The 15,241-nt window shown below is 36.0% G+C and overlaps 1 protein-coding gene across 5 annotated transcripts in view; it reads right to left on the reverse strand.

The window, feature by feature from the left end:
* Window positions 1-15,241, reverse strand: part of DGKB (diacylglycerol kinase beta) — a 389,721-nt gene that overhangs the window by 264,668 nt on the left and 109,812 nt on the right. For 4 of the 5 annotated variants that reach the window (XM_030944039.1, XM_030944040.1, XM_030944042.1 and 1 more), the window contains exons 3-4: window positions 4,687-4,763; window positions 443-463 (exon numbers count right to left, since the gene is read on the reverse strand). In XM_030944039.1, the coding sequence (XP_030799899.1) occupies window positions 443-463; window positions 4,687-4,763 (98 nt within the window). The remainder of the gene's footprint in view (window positions 1-442; window positions 464-4,686; window positions 4,764-15,241) is intronic. The other variant, XM_030944041.1, reaches the window with a different exon arrangement.

Below are 15,241 nucleotides of genomic sequence, written 5' to 3' on the forward strand. Positions count from 1 at the left end.
ACTATGTCTGCAATTTTAAGCCTGCTACATATAAACGGTATTATATGGTTATAGAAATCAGTATTTAATATTTTTTTCCTGAGATGTGTTCTTGTCATTTCAGAATAATACAGACCATTATGAGATCTCACAGTAAAGAGAAATTTCCGTGACAAGCATGGAACAAGTCAATTACTTGCTCTTAACTTATTTCTCATATTAAACTCAATTAATGTTAGTAAAATTATGTACTGTGAATGACAAAAATGAAATTCACTCAGTGAAAAATTCTGCCAGCAGAAAAGGAATGCATTCTGGTTTCAGATTTAAATATTACTCTAGTATCTGCAAAAATAGCCACATGCAGTATTTATTAATAAGTACATCTCAATGGAAGCCTACAAAATAAAATATACTGCACTTATGCATAAAGAAAGAAAAAAATCAAATTAGCATTACTTACTTGATTAAGTATATCTTGTTTCTGTAACACATGCAAGGAAAGAAAGAACATACATACATTAGTGCAGTGTCATAACACCCAAGCTCTGTTTTTATAATAGAAATATTTTTAGTGAAAGGTTAGTGATTTAGATGAGCAGGTTTAAGACATTAGATAGTCCATCTAATGTATGTTAGCTCATAAGTCAAGAAAATGCTTCTAAGTCAGCTCTCTGGTCTTTATTAGACAGTGCAAGCAATTTATGTCTAAACATGCAAAGACAGACAACCAAGATAGATAAATAAATATAATGTTAGTATTTCTTCCATGTGTACTTTAAAAAAAGCATTAAAAATTGTTAACAAGAAGAGCTGTAAAGTAAACTGAATTCAGTTATCAGAACTGAATATTCTAAAATCCAAGCGAAAAAATAATGGAGATGATCCTCAGTGCCACTACATGACACATACAGGAGCACCAGGGGATCAGGCCAGGCCTGCAGGAGTTTCATAAAGGCAGATCCTGCTTGAGCCCTGGGTCCTCGACACCTAAACCACTTCTATGACAAGGTGACCTGCTTAGTAGATGAGGATATTGTCTACCTGGACTTCTGTAGAATCATTATCATCAAGGCTGGAAAAGACCTCTAAGGTTTTTAGTATACCCTTTAACACTGGATTCTCCTGGAGAAACTGTCTCCTCATGGCTTAGACAGGTGCACCTTTGCTGGGTAATACACTGGCCAGGTGGCTGGGCCTAGGGAGTGTTGGTCAGGGGAGTTATATCCAGGCAGAAGTGGTGTTCCCCAGCACTTACCAAGTCCTGTATCTTCATCAAAGGTAGACTTGCACCTTAGTCTGAAGATGATGCCCTGTTGGGCAAGAGCTTTGATTTCCTACTTGAGGGTAGGAAGGCTCTGCATAGAGATCAGGACAGGCTGGATCAGTGGTCTAAGGCCAGGGACATGAGGTTCAACAAGGCCAAGTGCCAGTCCTGCACTTGGGTCACAGTGAGTCCGGGCAGCTCCACAGGCTGGGGGAAAATTGTCTGGAAAGCTGCCCAGGAGAAAAGCAGCTGGGGATGCTGCTTGACAGTCTGTTGAACACGGGCTAGTGTGTGCACAGGTGGCCAAGAAAGCCAATGGACTCCTAAAAGCAGGATGCACTCAAAAAGGATGACAACACTAGGCCTACAAGCACACAACGCTGCGTACTCACTGCCCATTTAGACACTGTCTTTAGCTCTGTCTGCTTTCCTAATTCTTGTCAACCTATTCAATGCTCCCCTCAAAGTGAAATGGATGAAATTAATATAAATAGATCTTGAATGATGAAAAGAATATTTATCAATTACAGCTTTCCAAGAGGCTGGTCTTAAATGATGTGTGTTACGCCATGTATAAAATCTGTTCTTAATTATATCTTTGATATTTACTTAGAGAAGAATATGAAAGGGCAGGTGTTCAGTAGTCAAAATTTTAGGCATCTCCCTTACACTGAAAGCAGAGAGTAAAACTTCCATAAATAAACTCCCTATAGTAGATAACTTTCTGATAATTATATACACCACTTCCCATAAATCCTAAAATCCACTCACTCAACAAGTGATATATCAAAAAGATATAAAATAATGTAAAACAAACCAGATTATTTCATGGAGCAAGTTTTGAATATCAATTCTTTTGCTATTTGCATTCCATTAGATCAGCCTGTGACAAAAAACTGCATTGTAGAACCAATGGAGTGGGAAAAATTCCTGAACGCTTTAAATATGTAAATAAATATTTAATTAAATATATACCTCTGATGAATTTGCCATAATTCTATGACCCATGGTAAAAAACTGACATCATCTTTTGGTAGAACAAGAAAAACCATTAAACTATTTGGAGTGTTTATAAGATAATTATCCAGGAAAGAGAGAGGTAAAAAGAAAATATGGCGGTATCCTCTACAAAACAAAACAACAAGGCAGAAGTGCTGGAAACAAATAGCTGCACTAAGGCTGATGCCAGCTGGATCAGTTAATTTTTGTCATCTCATTTACATATAATAGTTAATTACTTATAACGAATCCACAGAGTCCTCATCCAACCACATAAAATCAACTTGCAGATCATTCTGTAAAGAGTTTATCCACACAGCAGGCTGAATGAATGCCAAAAAAGTACAGATACACCTGTGCAAAGGCAGTTTGCTTGTCAGAACAGAATATTCACTCAGTGCCAGAGGAAATTTCAGCCACTTTGCTTTCAGTTCAGCTATGGCATGAACCTTGAGCTAACAGGCTTTATTAGATCCAAAGTAGCTTTGTTGCTAGCTATGTTTTCTTTATGTTGCATTCTCTGAAGTCTTAAGTGCTAAGCAGCAAAGTACAAAAGTTTCCAGGGTTAGCCTAGGTCCAGTACTGACCCAGGAGTTAGTGAACAACTTGATTCCTGCTGAAGACATTGAAATCATAACAGGATGCCTGTCTTGAATTCCTTCTTCCCCCACCCTCCTCCTGTCCTGCTCCCTGCCCTGGGTACTCTGCTGCTCTGGATGTTTCAGTGCACTGGTAGAATTCTGCAAATGAAGAGCTGTGAAATGAAGAACAGGGAGACACCATGCAGAGTCACAGACTCATCTCAAGACCATCTTAATTCCAGCTTTGTACAGATTTTGCCAATTCACCTGGCTTCAGTCAGAGCAGTTTTCCTGGACACCCATCTTGCCATGACTCAACTTCCATGTAGCCCCAAATGGGAAGAATGACTTTGTTAAAAGAGACTAATCACACCACTTTACGTAACCATGTTTATATAGAATCAACTGGACAATTGGCAAATATGCTACCTGTATGGCAAGGTATTATTTAAATACACATAGCATGCACAGTTATTTTTCACTTTAACAGGGTATGCTTCACAAAACTGAGCATGTATGATGACTGAAAATATATGAAGAATTAGAACAAAAAACATATAATAAAGACCATTTTATCAGTTCATATTTTTCCTAAAAAAAAAGAAAAAAAGAATAAAACCAAAGTATGTCTATGTTCTAACAAAAAGCAGGTAACGGACATCCTACAGCCTGTGGATGATCACAGCTTTCCCATTCATTTATATTCTATTAATGTACTTAAGTAGGATCCTGGAAATCTAAGATGATCATTTACAGAATCAACTCACACTATTTTACTGAATTAATAATTTTTTTTTCCTCAGAAACTGACTAAAATGACTAGCATTATGCCTGGCCAAGTTCAAAGCATCAAATGATTTTTCAATACTTAATAAGCTATAACTCATTAGTTGACAATAATTGTATTACTGCAAATATATTCTCAATAATTTTTTGCATTTTACATCCTGAAATGTAAAATCTAGTAATTTTCATAATGGTTAGCACATATTTTTATCCTGAATTTCATATAATGTGAGCACAGTCAGAAATATTACTATTAGAAACATAACTGAAACAGGTTTTTTATTTAGCTACATTCTGAATCACACTATTAGGATGTGCTAAGCAAATGCAAATTTCAATTGAGGATAAGAAAAGAAAACAATCTGCCTTTTTCTTCCAGCCAAATCAGAATACCTTGTCTAGTGGTGAATCTGTAGTGACAATATGCACACATAGCTTTTTTTCAGCTGAGTTCTTAGTTTCGTAACATCAGAAAATCCCACAGACAGAAACAACACAAGGGAAACAGAATTTAAAAAGCAATCTTAATGGACTTTGCTTTTATAACTTTTGAAACTATGCTTAACATTTCCCATTTTCAGACACTTGGAAATCCTATTAATCTTATCATAAGGGTTGTGGAGGTGTTTTGGGTGTTTGTTTTTTATTTGGGGGATGGGGGAGAGAAGGGGATCTGTGCGCTGATTTTGGCTGGGAGAGAGTTAATTTCCTTCACAGTAGCTTGCATGGAGCTGTCTTTTGGATTTGTGCTGAGAACAGTGTTGATAACAGAGGGATGTTTTAGTTATTTACACAGAGTCAAGGCCTTTTCTCACCAGCCCTCCAGCAAGGCAGCTGAAGGTACATAAGAATTTGGGAAAGGGCACAGTTGGGATAACTGACCCCAACTGACTATAGGGATATTCCAGATCATATGGCATCCTGGTTTTTTGCTTCCCAAACACTTTCAAATACTGCAAACACCTCATTTATAAATAATCTTCCCTTAAAATGCTAAGAATGACGCTATATAATGCTATATAATTTACAAACTGTCCCCATCATTTCTGATCATTAAGAAACAAGAAAAATTACCCCTTCAGGATTATATTTTGCTAACACACCACTGCCATGGAATTCTTCTAAGACATCCTTAATTTTCTTGGTGGAATCTGGATAAAAAAAAATAAAGAGAGAGAAATTGAAAATACAGAACACTGATTTACATAATATGAACTGTAATTAAAAAACAACCATCAAAACTGCTAATAGCTTTTCACAATGCACATCAGTAATTTTCTGTAGCTGTATGAGAGCTGTGGGCACAAAGAAAATGAGAACATAATTTACCTTCTTAACAACTACTGTAAAAACCAGCAAGTAAACATAAAATGCTTAGAAAAAAACACTCTGATCTAATCCTTAACTGTTAAATAGCGCATTTCTGAAGGAGTTTTTTTCAGGACTATTTCAAGTCACTTTTCTTGTCCTTGGGTCAACCATAAAACATGGTCATTTCCACCTGCACTATAAAATCTCCTATGGCAGAGCTGCCAGCGAGTACAGGAGCTGGACAATATCAAGATAAATGGGAACATTCTAGAAAAAAGCTCTTCAGCAGCCACATCACAGAATACAAATGTTGTTCTCAAAACCTCAATTTTTGCAGAACTCTCAGGTATTCTAAAAACTATTAGCTTCAGTAGCTTTTGTCTAACAGAACTGTGCAAATCCCTGCAGTTCGGAATCAGGTAGATACAATTTTTCCAATTTTTTTTAAACTATGTGCAGAATAACAAAGCAATTACTTCAGTAAGCTGCCATTACATTAAAACCTTGAATTCAGATTCACTTAGAACTCATCATGCACATAACCATTTTTTCCTCATTAAACATCTCAGCAATAAAAGAAAAATAACAGTAACTCATTTGTTTCTTTAAAATGCAGTAGTACAATGGTCAAATGTGCATAATGGCCACAAGACTATGAACTAGTAATGAGTACCAAAGCAGTGCATAAGAGAATAGGTGAACTTTGCATCTGCAATGTTATTTCTACAACGAAACCTGGAAGTAAAGTAGAGAAGCAGAGAGTAAACCAAGAACAGGACTCTCTAGAGCAATTATTCAGGCACTTAATACTACAAACATTAGAACATTATGGCTTCTCTTAAATCAACAAAATATGGCATTGTAATAGTTCTTAGACGTTAAAGAAATGCACCATCTTAAACGTGACTCTAAAACATAAGTTTAGCAAATTACATGACCTGAAAGGAGAAAATGTAGTAGCTAAGGATTTGAACAATAGTTATGTAACAGTTCTGTAACAGTTCATAGCAGCTATAAACAGGATACAACACTAAAATTCAGATTTAAGAGGTGTTGGGAGGAGGTGTTTCTCTCCCACTCTCATACACAGTTTACACAGTAATAGGAATGGCTTTTCCCAATGTTTTTCATTTACCAAATTTTCTTAAACAAAAACATCTGAGACCACGTGTGGCCCCAGTAAAATTTTTTATTTTCACTAATTGGATGTATTTCAATGTTACTGTCAACTATACGGAACAGTGTTTAGCAGGTCTCATAAGCAGTCAACGCAAATACTTACTTGATAAAATTATCTATAATCTTATTGGTGTGTCATTTGAATTGCAACAAAAAATCACAACTTTATGTTAAAAAAAAAAAGTTAAGCAACAAATTTTATTCTTAGCTGTAATTTAGAAGTTGGTGAGTTAGACGCTTACTGACCAGGACAAGGACACAAACGGTTGACTGACAAAAATTTATTTTTATTTGGTTTCAATTATTTTCATATGTTTTTCAGTATTCATATACATGGTTGTATATAAAAAATCATCACATTTATGGAAATTATGGCAGTAACTACAAAAGTAGCAGTGTGAGAAGAGCAGATGTATGAGAGAGGTGATTGAGCCTCATCCTAAAAATGGATTTTTCTGAACTTTGGAGGAAAGTTTAAACACAAATATCAAATAGAAAAACAGCAACATCTCCTCACACATCATTTATTATCCAAATCAAAAAAATACATAAATAAAATAGAAATGGACTGCTTTCTAGAGATTTTAAAACAGTGTCTTGAGGCTTTCTTTCAGCAAGGACTATGCTTTCATTCCACATTTTGCCAGGTAGTCTATTCATCTTTAAATCAGTATTATGCCTATGCAACTGTAATTAAAAGTAAAACCTATGTATGTTATGTTACTTACTAAAATTAATTAAATTCTTGCTTTCCATTTTTTTCACATTTTCTTAGTCAAGTGTCAAAAAAGAAAATATGCTCTACTACAACAACAAAACCATTCACTTTTTTCATGCATGAGTTAAAACAGTCACATCCAAAAAGCATTGCCTTCATGCCTGAAATTACTGTCAAGAAAATAAAGGTCTGCAGATGTAAATTCTGCTTTAGTTGTCCAGCAAAACTTTTGAAAATATTTCCACATTCAGGTCAGGAGCTGTAATTATTTTGAGTATTACAGCCAAGGCAGAATCATTTTTTACAATCTTTTGTTCACAGTCATTCAATCACTTTTTTCAGTTCATGTGACAGTATCCAAGCCAGAATAGAGATGTTTCAAACTGTTTAAAATGAAGTATTGATATTTTAAGAAGAATGCCAACACACCATCTTCTGCCTGCATACTCCTTAACAGTGCTGACAACCCTCAGAAAAAATTAATTCTTCTTCCTCAGCCTCGAGTAGGCAAACTAATATTGGGAACATGTTCCAGCTTTAATAAGTCGTCCTAAAGGGATATGAAGAATAGGCTAATTTTCTACTCTTTATCTGGAATCACATTCAAAAAGCAAAAACCAAAAAGTCAACAAAAAACTGTCCTAGAAAGCTGTATGGCATAGAAACTCCAATAATATGTTATCAACTCCATTTAAAAAATAGTTGAGTACATACTCTTTGTCAAAAAATAAGCAAAAAAATTTCCAGAAAATATATACAAAAGTATCTAGAAATTTTTCCTAACAATGTTTTTTTTTTCTAAAAATAGGAAATGAATAGGAGGTAAAAACAATGGTATGGATTTATTTACAGTTTGTCTGATCCAAGTCATGTAAATAATCACTGTAAAATGCTGGTGTAAACACAAACATCAGAACAGGACCTGTATTCTCTCTGTGTCCTAAAAGCACAGATGTTCTGCATGCCTTAGCATCTTAGCACTTCAGAGCAATTTCAGTAAATTTGTAAGCACCACTCATGTTAAAGCACAAATATGGTCTTAAACTCTTAGCTGTTTTTAAGATCAAGGACAATTTCCTTCTTTGTCTAAGTCTCTGCACTCCAAGCTCTCCTCAAGAGAGATGGTTTCCAAATATGTGTATATATAGTATATAGCCTGTCATGGCAGTGCTTAAATCCCATGTTATCTGCAAAGTTATAACTGGCACAGTACGAATTTAATGTAGCTTGAAATATAACGTTTGTTTCATGAAAAATCTCATTTCTTTGCTTTTACAATTATGTTATTTTTATTACGCACTAGGTCAGAGATTTGGGTATTCAGTCAAAATACAGAAGACCTTCAATTCTGTCCTCTGCCTGAATTGATTTTAACTCTTACTGTTCAACCCATCTTCTGTTGCAATTTGCATTTAGTCAAGAGGGTAGAAGGAGAAAAAGGGAAACTTTGGCCCCGAATTCAGAGTTTGCCTTGGATAATGTGAGATGCCATTTCCTACCTCACACCCCACTGAGTTTGGGGCAGAACTTATGGGCAAGGCATGGTGCGAAAGACTGCTAACTGAAAAGCCATTACAAGTACAGGGGAGAAAAGTAGCTGGATTCTACACTGGATGCTGCAGAAATTCTGTTTTAAATTAAGGCTCCGAAATGATAAAGATGTGACTTGGGATAAAAAATAAAGGCAAAACAATTAAAATAATAACACTAGGAATATGAAACCTGCACATATAAAATCAAAAGTATCAAAGTGTCTTGTTTTTTTCTTAACTATCTCTCAGCCCTGACAAAGGTACTTTTTATAACTGAAGACAAATTTACATACTAAGTTCAAAACTGTTTGAGGTTTAGCCCACATTAAAAATTATTATTCACTTTCTAAAGTGACTCAACTTCAGATGAAGAAAATTGAGCACTCAGTTGAGACTGGAATTTTGTGTACCATTTCTCCTATAATCAGAATACACAAGACATAAGGAAAACTTGCCCAGATCGCAGACTTTTCCTACATTTTCTCCTCATCCTCTTTCTTCAAAATAATTTTTTTCCTTAAAAAAGGACTCATAAGAAAACTTACATAAAACTCACATGCTATGTACACAGAAATGCTTTTCAATGTAAAAGGAAATAAACATTAGAAAAAAATTATCCTGAGTTATAATTCTCAACAGAAAGTCATAACAACCTGCATATCTATTCGGCCATAACGAATTTTAACACCTACAATAACATGCAGAGTAATAACCACTTTCTATCTCCATTTGCCTTTTGTAAACCTAACACAATATAAAACACATCACAGGTATACAAAATAAAAAAGCTTCACAGAAGTTTTCTATACATCTTATTATGACTTAGAAAAGCAAAAGGTCCAACCACACATATACAATTTCCTGCATGCCAGCAAAGCCTCGCACAAACTCAAAAGCTGTTCTTGACATATAAACCAAAGAGAAACTCTGAGAGAAATCCAGCAATCAGTTGGCATTACAATTTGTATACAGGTTCTTATTCTATGGACTTTCTTTTGTGGATGCAACAATACAGTAACGCGTGTAAATTTACATGCACAACTTTTTGTCTTTTTGCCTCATTCATTTCATTCAGAGAACTGGACAATGCTTTTACTCAAGCTATAGCTGCGCTTCATCTAAAGCTTTACTGGTCTAGAAATTCCAGTATTATAAAGGCCAAGCCCACCAACAAACCTGTATGCAGCACCATCAAGTAAAACTGTAAAACAGTAAAAACTGATCACCTTTCTACAAATTGGTTGTTTCAGTAAGGATGTGGCTCATGAAGCATTACTCAGGGCTGCAGTGTGTCTGTGCTGGTAAGAGATGTCTGATGGTTGTTACTGAACTGGCAGGAGGCAGGGATTTACATGTCTTCTGCTGCCCATACATATGGCTCACTGTCAATATAGGTTCTTGTTCATAACTTTTAAGTGGTCTTTTGATGCAAATTTCACAAAGGAAACAAACATTTAAAACCTTTAATAAGATAATCACTTGATTTTAGCTTTCTTATAATGAGAATTTAAAACTTATTGTGGCCTTGCAAAGAGTGGCCAAGAAGAGAAGGTAATCATTGCTCACTGCTCTAAAGAAGACCTCCCCAAACCTTCTACTACCAATGGTTTGGGTAACACTAATCAGAATTCAACTTCACCCTCCAAATTACACTCTCACTGAATTCTATGACAATTACAAAAAAAATGCTTCTTAGAAACTCAGTCAGAATTGGATGATGCTGCCTAAATAAATACAGTGGTAAGTGATTTCTGCAACAGGGAATGGAGGAGGTACAACAAGAGAGAGGTAGCAGCAGTAGCTCCTGCTGCAGAGGAAAACCTCCTCCTGACACCCAAAACAGGAGCTGCCTCTTCCACCCATCCTCCCTCCTGGGGCTCAGCAACACAAGGAGCAAGACAGATTCATTTTACCCATTGCTATGAACTAAATGAAATTTAGACAAGGACTTCTTTGTGAAAAAAGCAATATTGGCCGCATGTGCCAACATATCTTTAGTCCACATTAATAAAAAATGTCCACCAAATCCCTCTTCCCTTAGCAGATGTTCAAGTAAAAAGTATATGGCAAACAACAGGGAGTCAGTGAGGCTTAATTTTAGCCTGCTAGAGAGATGAGCTTTCAAAGGAAGAAATAAGTAAAGAATGAAAAGAGACTGCAGAACTTGAGCAGAACTGCAGCTAAGTCCTGACTTAACTGTTAAAAATATTAAATAAGAAAAAGAATGCATCAAATTTTTACATTTTAAAATTACTCCAGCTAACTTTTCTCAGTGTCTTTTGGGCTCCTTTATTTCCTGACATTCTGAAAATTACATCTTCAACAGTCTGAAAGCTCCTCAGAGTGCATCTCTGAGAGGAAGACTCAGGATATCAGGCTGCTGTGAATATTTGCGCACTGTGAGAGCAAGACCCCATGGATCCTCTGGGTCAGCAGGGCAGGTCCTGACCACCAGGGTCTGTCCCATCACCACAGTTGGCAGCGGGCAGGCACTGGGCATCTCCCTGGGGTCAGGGCAAGTAAGAGCCCATCAGTGTGTTAAAAAATACCTTGCACTGAGACCAGGAAGGAGGAGAAGGCTTGGGAGCTTCTCCAGTCCTCAGATTCCATCATCACACTTGAGTTTGAAATAGCATACAAACATTTTCTCATTTCCCTTTTCTGATTTCCTTTTTGTTTTTTGATGGTCGTATCACCCGATAAAGGCTCCCAGCTCAAAAGTTTTCCAGTTAGAATGATGACGAAACAACTGTCTATTAAATTAAGGAAGGAATGCTGTTGACAACATATTTCATTCCAAACACTAAACCTAAGCACTAACTAGTAATGAAGAGTCAAACCAGTTTGGTTCGAAATTCAGCAGGTATTATTTCTGATTTTAAGTGGGAACAGGGAAATAGCATTGTAAGTTTGAGGATATTTCTACAGGTTTTGAAATATACATTTTAAAAAATACACTAATTGACTTGTTTCTGCTTTCCCCAAAATGCCACACCTCAAATCCTGTGTTCACAACAAGAAGGACATTGATGCTAGAGTGCATCCAGAGAAGGGCGATGGAGCTGGGGAAGGGTCTGTCTCAAGTCCTGCAATGAGCATCTGAGGGTACCAGGGTTGCTCAGCCTGGAGGAAAGGAGGCTCAGGGGAGACCTTATGACTCTGCAACTCCCTGAAAAGAGGCTGCAACCAGATGAGGGTTGGCCTCTTCTCCCAGGCAACAGCAACAGAGCAAGGGGAAATAGTCTCACATTGCACCAGGGGAGGTTAAGGTTGCCTAGAAAGAAAAATTTCTTAACTGAAATTGTAGTTAAGCATTGCAACAAGCTCCTCAGGGAAGTGGAGGACTACCATCCCCGCAAGTGTCCAAGAAAGTGACAAGGTACTTCATGACATGTTTTAATGGGCATGGTGGCTGGCATTCAGTCAAAAGTTGGATTTGATGATCTTGGAGGTCTTTTCCAACCATATTGATTCTGGGATTCTCTGAATTTTTGTATTAGTATACTTTGACCTCATAGCCTTTTTAAACTAAAGCTGAAGTTTATTTAACCCAAACTTCAATTATGGCTTCAAAAATTATTGAGCAGGATATATTGCAAGACAAAAAATTTAAAGCTACATCTAGTCCTTCCATTCTTCTTTACAGCATGGACAGTTCTTGAAATTATTTTTTCCTCTTCTTGAGCACAAATTTTTTTCCCCACTTTGCTTCATCATGTTTCTTGTTTCCAAAGTATCAAGTTCATTTTACCCTTCCTCTTACAAAGTTTTAAATGTTTATATAGTTATGATTCTTGACATCACAAAAATCTCTGTTTCTTGCAACAACAATTCTCTATTACAGTTTCTCATGGGAGCAAAGCCTTTAAAGTCAAATGCATACCTAGGCCATAAAATCTGAGAGCATTAGCAACACAAGTACACATGAATCCAGACCTTGAACTACAAATGATGAAGGCTCCTGCACTTGCAGTGCATATGTACCAGTATAAACTGGATTGCCCTTTTTCTGTCCTAAATGCTATTCCTAAGCTTTTGTTCTTAGTGATCTCATGCTTGGTGCAGGGAGGAGGAGCAGCTAAAAACAAGGTCACTAGAGCCTGTTCCGTGCAGGACTCATAGAAACAAGCCTTGACAATGCTATCAAAGCTTTTCAACATTTAGTGGCTATCAAAACTATCAGAAAATCTATCAAGTAGACTAGTACTGCCACTGGTATTTTGGCATGTACAAAATTCTCTATTGTCTGACTACATTTGCATGTGGAGACTTCATGTGATGCAGACATTTAGACTGTACACACATTTTCCTCATTAAATACAATGTTGCCAAGCCCTCGCATTTCAGTTTATATATTAAAAAACACATAGACATTATATGCACCATTTGGTGAATTCAGATGAGTTTTTACAATCAGCAAGACATTACCTGATCTAATCTACCAAATCTCTATAAAAATTAGTGGAAGGTGGCCATATACAATGTGGGAAAGGGAAACAGAACACTTCTCCTTTACATTCCACACCTCTTTCGATAGCATAAGCAGATTTGACCTCTTGGAGCATGTATTTAATATTTAAAATTGTGCTCCAGTTTACATAATAAGAAATTGCCTGAAGGTTCATGACTCAATACTCTTGGCTAAAAATAAGTTTTTAATAAAGTCATTATTGCTTTTATGTAGTTTCTCCAATTTCTATTTCCTTTGTAGAATATTTTTAAGTTTGTGTGTACTGAAAATGTTGACAACAGTTCTCATTTATCACCACAGTGGGTGCGAATCTTGCCATATAAATTTTAGAATCAATCTCTGAGAACTTATAGCACTACATGTGTTGAGCCTGTGGAAACATTATTATAGAAGGTTTAAAGTTAGTCACTGAAAAAGTAACAGCTTTGTTGTACATAGGAATGGGCTGCTAGCAAACATCTGCCTACAAGTCACAGCCTTCCAACCACTGCTTAATTACAAAGGCATGGTATGAGGCAGAGATTGTTTCCACTGTGGTATTTACACACTCATCTACCTTATAAGGCTACTGAAAAAGTTTACTGCTAAATAGATAGAACTAAAATATAAAAGTCAAAGAAAAACTGCTACAGACTGATCAGTTAAAATAAAGAAGTCAGTTCCAGTTCAAGACCTAATTTCAGGGATAATATTGTTCTCCTAATTTCTGTAACCTGAAATTTAATGAAATAAACAACTGGTAAGAGACTACAACTATGCCTTATGTATGTTAGGAAGTTTTTGAGTTTTCTTATTTTCATTACTTCAACAAAGCAGCTCAGTATTTATATTATACTTTCACACATTAAATATTAATATATGCTCATTTATCTTAACAACTGTCATTTTAAATCTATCCTGGGAAATGCGTTTTATATTCATTGCTCTGAGAAATGAATGGTTCAAGTACTACTTCTGTAAATCTTCTAGATGCGGACTTTCAAATTTTAAAAAAATCTCCTTCCATCTAAGCCAGCTGTTTTCATGTTTGGTATAGTTAAACAGCATTTTTAGTGATCTGCTATATTTTTTTTCCATCATTAAATACTTTCATCAGATAATTAACTGCTTTATCTAACTAATTTCTTATGTGCCTTTATGGACAATATGGACCATAACAGATAATACTTGAGATATAAAGTGTACAGAAGAGAGATATCATGCAAGAACATCAAGAAAAGGAAAGTCCTTAAGATCAGTTCACACTCCAGGAGATCTGTTTCCTACTGATCTTTGCTTGATGCATCTCAAATCTTTTCCCTTTCTCTACAAAAACATTAGACCTGAACTTTGTATTGACTTTAGTGCAAGGAGATTTCATCTTCTGCCTTTCCAATTTAATATCAAAGCTGGAACTGGGTAATTCTTTGTCATTCCAAGATTCTAAGGAAACAGCAAGCAAGAATAAACCCTATAATATAGTACATTGACAAAGGCAGCATTAAACTCTACTACCGGGATTATCTCTAACTTTATCAAATGACATTTTGTGTCAAGACTATCAGGGAGAGACACTCTAAGGAAAACTGCATTTTCACAGAAACTTACTTGGCAAGGTAATAACATTACTCAGATAAATAGCTCCCACAAGCAAGCTTATAGAGATCTCTAATCATCCTAAACAATATCTGCTTGACTATTTAATTTAAGCAGTTTAATACATTTGGGTTACTTGTTCTCTACAGGCTTAGAATCTAGAGCCAATTGCTCTCTTAAGCTTTATTTCTTACTCTCTTATCACTTCCTACAATTCCCTACTCACCTAATAAAACAAGTGAATAAGAACACATAAATTGTCAGCCATCTCTGTTCAAGTATTCAGAAATAGCTTCAATCCTAAAATTATCCTATGATCTGTTTTCTATGGTTTTATCCATCAATCTGTTCTTCATTTGTATTTTCTTACACTTCATTTTTCTCTGAGCTTATTCCCCAGGATAGATGGTTACTCTTTTGTGTGCTACCACCAATTACCAGTTTTTGTGTGACACATACAGTAATACACAGCTTTCTACATTTTAGAACTAGTCTGTCCCATTCTATAGGTTACCCCCTGGCCTTTCTAAGAATCACTGTGCTTGACTTCAGGGAAATACAAAATGGATTGTTTTCAGCAAATCTGAGTCATAGGGAGTCTGAAGACAGGGAATGAAATGCGAAGTACTACACATCTAGACTGATTTTTGCCTTAAAACAATAATGATGAACTGTTGGATAAACATCCTTGACTCAATATCTAGGTAACTCTGCCTTGGCAGGAGGGTTGGACTAGATAATCTTCAGAGGTTCCTTCCAACCTTAACTATTCCATGATTGTGTGAATGACTTAAGACATAATTATGAAGGCTCTGTGTGAAAAGGATGGAAGCCAAGTGACTC

The sequence above is a fragment of the Camarhynchus parvulus genome, chromosome 2, assembly GCF_901933205.1.
Source record: "Camarhynchus parvulus chromosome 2, STF_HiC, whole genome shotgun sequence".
Lineage (NCBI taxonomy): Eukaryota > Metazoa > Chordata > Aves > Passeriformes > Thraupidae > Camarhynchus > Camarhynchus parvulus.